Genomic DNA, 5,665 nt, shown 5'->3' with positions numbered 1-5,665 from the left:
CCATTAGGAGAGATAACAGGCAAACGTTGATCCAAATTACAACTCTTCTACATTCTCTAATTGTAAATTAAGTAATGCAGAAGTGTAACAATAATGTAGCTCTAATGTAACAATAATGTAACTCTTGGACCCGTACACGGTCCATTTGGTTTCATTTTACGCTCTCAAGAGTTAAAGAGCTATAAGGGTCCATTTGGTTAGCAACTTTCCATCATTTAGCTGGATGTGACCACCTGGAACCCCCTCAAGGACCACTGGTGGTACTTTAAATGCTTAGTATGAGGTATAAAGTACAGCAGCCTTGTGTTCATACAGCAGCAAGATTGGGTATTGGTGAAGATTGATGTTGTGTATCTTTCAGGACCTTTCACTGCTTCGTCTCAACCATTACTCTATGGCTCTGGTCTCAGCCACCGCAATGTGTTTTTTGACATTTTGTGACGTTTTTCTCCAAAGTTGAATGTCGCCACTACTGTTGGAGCAGCCATAAACTACACAGGTTCATCCCGATGTTCCGGGCATCTTTGTAAAGTTAGTGTTAGTAAAAAGCAGGTAAAAGACTAACGTTTGAGCAGACCAACATCAGTCACTCTACCATTCACTGTAGTAGAAGAGGTGCGGGTTTAAACGGCAGCTATGTCGACTCCGCCGACATACGTAAGCTGCGACCATGAGACCCGTTTCTGAATGTGTCTATATATACTGTATACAGCTTTCAATAGGCCTACATAATGATATGCTATTTGCAGCAAAAAAAGGGAAAAAAATACTAAATTATTCATCTGAAATGGAAAACATTAACGTTGTTGTCGGGAGGAAATAATTTATCTCAATCTTTTTCCACTTTTGTTGGGTCATAAATCAGTGCTATTGAACAGCCTTTACGTCTGTGTGTTGTTTCGAAAATACTGAACCAATGGAAAGTAGTAAAAAACGCTTTGGACAAAACCTCTTAACTCCAACACTCAAACCGTCTGCTAAAACAGCTAACTCCACCACCTCTCCCCCTCTCAAACTGTCTGCTAAAGCAACTAACTCCACCACCTCTCCCCCTCTCAAACTGTCTGTTAAGTCAACTAAATCCACCACCTCTCCCCCTCTCAAACTGTCTGTTAAGTCAACTAAATCCACCACCTCTCCCCCTCTCAAACTGTCTGCTAAAGGCAAGCAACTAAATCCACCACCTCTCCCCCTCTCAAACTGTCTGTTAAGTCAACTAAATCCACCACCTCTCCCCCTCTCAAACTGTCTGCTAAAGGCAAGCAACTAAATCCACCACCTCTCCCCCTCTCAAACTGTCTGTTAAGTCAACTAAATCCACCACCTCTCCCCCTCTCAAACTGTCTGTTAAGTCAACTAAATCCACCACCTCTCCCCCTCTCAAACTGTCTGTTAAGTCAACTAAATCCACCACCTCTCCCCCTCTCAAACTGTCTGCTAAAGCAACTAACTCCACCACCTCTCACCTCTTCCTCTTCATCAGAAGTCTTGCGCTTGCGAGCCTGAAATAAGCATGGGTTTGTTTCATCCGGTAATAATAATAACAACAATTTTGGCACATTTTCACATGGTTGTCCCGCGTCACAAATTCCAAACTTCAAAGTTTAGTGTGACTGCAGACACCCTCCTTTCTCATCGTATAGGACATGGATGTGGAGCACTTACATGTCCTACAAGTTGTTTTCAACCATCAAGGCCCATTATTTATTAAGCATCTGAGCCACGGACCACCATTTGATAACATGTCTTAAAACTGAAGAATACTTTTGTTATCATTGGCTAAGATATTGTCCACAATTCCAGGCTGTATTGATGTCGGTACCATTAGGAGAGATAACAGGCAAACGTTGATCAAAATAACAATTATTCTACATTATCTAATTGTGTAGACTTCTTGTAATGCAGAAGTTTACTATACCATGTAAGTCGAAATGTATAACAATAATGTAACTCTTGGACCCGTACGGGTCCATTTGGTTTCATGTTAAGCTCTGAAGAGTTAAAGAGCTATAAGGGTCCATTTGGTTAGCAACTCTCCATCATTTAAGTTGGGGACCACCTGGAAACCCCTCAAGGACCACTGGTGGTCCCCATACCACTGTTTGAGAACCACTGTCCTATACCATTCATAATCATATGGCACCTATACATACTGTATACAGCTTTCAATAGGCCTACATAATGATATGATATTTGCAGAAAGAAAAAGGGGAAAAAAATACTAAATTATTCATCGGAAATGGAAAACATTAACGTTGTTGTCGGGAGGAAATAATTTAACTCAAGTGTTGAAACTCGAAAATACTCGAAAATATTGAAACAATGGAAAGAGCGCTTTGGACAAAACCTCTTAACTTGGAACCCTCAAACTGTCTGCTAAAGCAACTAAATCCACCACCTCTCCCCCTCTCAAACTGTCTGCTAAAGCAACTAAATCCACCACCTCTCCCCCTCTCAAACTGTCTGCTAAAGCAACTAAATCCACCACCTCTCCCCCTCTCAAACTGTCTGCTAAAGCAACTAAATCCACCACCTCTCCCCCTCTCAAACTGTCTGCTAAAGCAACTAAATCCACCACCTCTCCCCCCTCTCAAACTGTCTGTTAAAGCAACTAAATCCACCACCTCTCCCCCTCTCAAACTGTCTGTTAAAGCAACTAAATCCACCACCTCTACCCCTCTCAAACTGTCTGTTAAGTCAACTAAATCCACCACCTCTCTCCCTCTCATGCATAAAGTTGCAACACCAACTTTGACGAGGCAGTATATTGCTTTGTTTTCAAAATATAAGGTTTTCTTCATTTCATGAAAAAATTACATTTTGGAGTTTCTTCCCTACAGCAGAAATATATTCAGTCTTACTTACCGGTGGGGGGGCAACTACAACTTGTATGACAGCCGGGGCAGCGGGCACAACAACAGGGGCAGCCGGGACAACGGCGGGGGCAGCCGGGACAACAACGGCGGGGGCAGCAGGAACAACTGGTGCGGGTGGGGCGAAACCGAAAGGATGGAGCTTTGGAAAAACGAGGAAGATTTGGAAAAGAGACAATGATTGAGCTCACACTGTAAACCACTGGTTCCCAAACAGTGGGTTGGGACCCTAGTTGTGGGTCGCTGACACATTGTCATTATGGGTCCCCTTAGTTTCTGTTTCCTATACATTTGGTTTTTAATTATTATTATTATTTCAAAACATTAAAAAAAAAACAGTCCAGAGAAAGCAAAACTCATGAATTAATAACAAAATCCAAAGATTTTTTTTTTCATTATTGTCCTGAAGAAATTAAAGAAAAAACTAATCTAAGTGAAAATAGCCGATATCAAGCTCAAAGTGTCGCTTCGTGCCACGTCGTGAGCTTGTAGATCAGCTATTTTCACTGTTAATTTCTGTCTTGGGTCACGTGCTGAAAGAAAAAACTCCTGTAAACAATGGAGTGCATCATGGTGACTCCTCCATGTCTGATGAATGGTAATGATGATGGTGTCACTCACAATCTCAAGGCTCTCTTTTCCCGGTCCCTGGTAAACTTTCTGCTTGACGAAGCCGCTGGTCTGTTGAACGAACATACACATGTGCAGCATGACTACACACACGCAAAGCAAATGCACAGATTCTCACTGACACGCACGCTCAAATGTTTTTGTTTTTAAACCATACTAATTTATGTATTAGTATGGTATTTCATACTTTATATACTGTACCAGGGATATACTGTAGAAAACACCATGTGTCATAATATATGTAACACCCGGGATTTGAACTAGGGTCTCTTAACCTCTAGTCCAAAGGGATATCCCTTTGGACTGCATGGGGGAGATATTAGACTTTTGAGGCCATCAGTCTGCGGCTCTGAGCCTATACACATTCTATTGTGGCCACGCCCCAAGAGGCAAATTCAAAGGAAACAAACAGCAGATGAGTTCCCAGATTACTCTGCTATTACACATACAGTATTATTTCATTTGCATAATGCAGTATAACCAGAACAGCTGCTTTAATAGAACAGAATCATATTTCACAACTTACAGCTCCTACAACAGGCCGTCCCAGAGCGTCTACTGGGAGGATCTATATGAGAAAGAAACAGGGCAGTATACATTCTCATGATGATGATAGCCTAAAGTAAAACGGTGGTTTTAAAACTAGTAATGTATGCAACTCTTACCAGTTCCAGATTTCCAACTGGCACTCCAGCCGGGACGGCCTGAACAGCCTTCAAAGTTCAGAACACGTTCACACAATTAATTCATAATGCATATAAGTATACATATATATATACTGTAGACATTTTGTTTTTTTTAATAAAAGTATAATATACTTTTATTAAAAAAACCAAAATGTCTACAGTATATATTAATTTAAGCACCATGATGGTAATTTCTCAGTGGATTCATAATATGAATCCACTTTTCATATTATGAATCCACTGAGAAATTACCATCATGGTGCTTATCAACCAAAATGTGAATGCCATAATAAATGTATATATAGCCTACATTGCAAATTGCTGAATGATTATCAATCTTTTTGTTCATGTCAATGCCGAACAAATAATGGACCTCGATATGAAATGGGTTGAAAACCACTGCTTATATTAACTTGTTTAGCTGGGGACTCCCTGGACACCCCTTCAAGACCCCTGGTTTAAAATGTGTTCATGGTGAGGTCTCCGGTGTTTCTCTTACCTGAGCTGGGGCATAAACGAAGTCAAACTCCATGTAGTTTTGCTGCAAGGATTAGATGGAATACATAATACTCAGTGAAATACAATGCAGTGATATTTTTTTGCACTTTGTTAAGCCTCTCTGGCTAAGACTGAGAGCATCTGCTGACTTTGATAATTTTATTGATACATTTGATAATGCATTATTACAGTATGTAAACTTAGTGCCGTAACAAAATATCTGAGGTTAATTGTATTTAGAAATGAAAGCGTATTATTATAACATAATAATTTCCTTACGGGAGCACAGAATGCGGTCCCGAGGACACAGGCGAACAGCAAGAAGACTTTCATTTTGAATGAATCTGTCAAACAGAGTTATGGAGATCACCACCAGTAGCAAGCATCCAAAACACATTATATGATATGATATAATACAGTATGATATGATATTATATTGTTAAAATAAAACAAACTGAAAACGGTAATTAAAAATATCTAAAAGTTACCCCTACAAACATTAAAGATATTGATTTGATTGATCATACATTACCTCTGGGTTTTCTATAGCTCGTACAAGTACTGAGACAGGTCGTGGCAGAGTGGTGACTGGGGAGAGATCAGCTCCTTTTTATCTGCCTCCTAAACAAAGGTCCATTAAACTTTTGACAGGTATTGGTGATCAGCCAAGCACGGTGCTTTTTATCACTCTCTGCATGCTGTAGCAGCTACTTCATATCTCCCTGAGGAATCTCAACAGATGCATTTGGCTTGAGATGTAGTACTGTACTGTACTGTATACATAAATTACGGTGGGTCTATCTCATCCCGTCTCTTGTCTGGTATCCCTTTATAATAACATCTAAAGAGGTATATGATAATCAGACGTGATGAATGGCATAAAGTGAGGAACTAAATTAAAGATAAATGATTGGTTTCAAACCATGACTGCATCACTGCACCACAGCAATGAATGATGAGTTATAGCTTAAGTCTGGA

General features: G+C 40.1%; 1 protein-coding gene across 1 annotated transcript in view; it reads right to left on the bottom strand.

Moving 5' to 3' along the window:
- scpp7 (secretory calcium-binding phosphoprotein 7) overlaps positions 1–5,259 on the bottom strand; it is a 6,052-nt gene extending 793 nt beyond the window's left edge. Inside the window, exons 1-8 of the mRNA XM_080759990.1 lie at positions 5,220–5,259; positions 4,967–5,031; positions 4,689–4,730; positions 4,169–4,216; positions 4,030–4,071; positions 3,495–3,554; positions 2,866–3,015; positions 1,467–1,502 (exon numbers count right to left, since the gene is read on the bottom strand). Coding sequence (XP_080616116.1) covers positions 1,467–1,502; positions 2,866–3,015; positions 3,495–3,554; positions 4,030–4,071; positions 4,169–4,216; positions 4,689–4,730; positions 4,967–5,020 — 432 coding nt within the window. The 5' untranslated portion in view covers positions 5,021–5,031; positions 5,220–5,259. The remainder of the gene's footprint in view (positions 1–1,466; positions 1,503–2,865; positions 3,016–3,494; positions 3,555–4,029; positions 4,072–4,168; positions 4,217–4,688; positions 4,731–4,966; positions 5,032–5,219) is intronic.
- Positions 5,260–5,665: the final 406 nt, after the last annotated feature.

Source organism: Protomyctophum bolini, assembly GCF_963924005.1.
Source record: "Protomyctophum bolini genome assembly, chromosome: 3".
Taxonomy (NCBI): Eukaryota; Metazoa; Chordata; class Actinopteri; order Myctophiformes; family Myctophidae; genus Protomyctophum; species Protomyctophum bolini.
The sequence above is the reverse complement of the archived record's forward strand: the minus strand, read 5'-3'. Positions and strand labels throughout refer to the sequence as shown.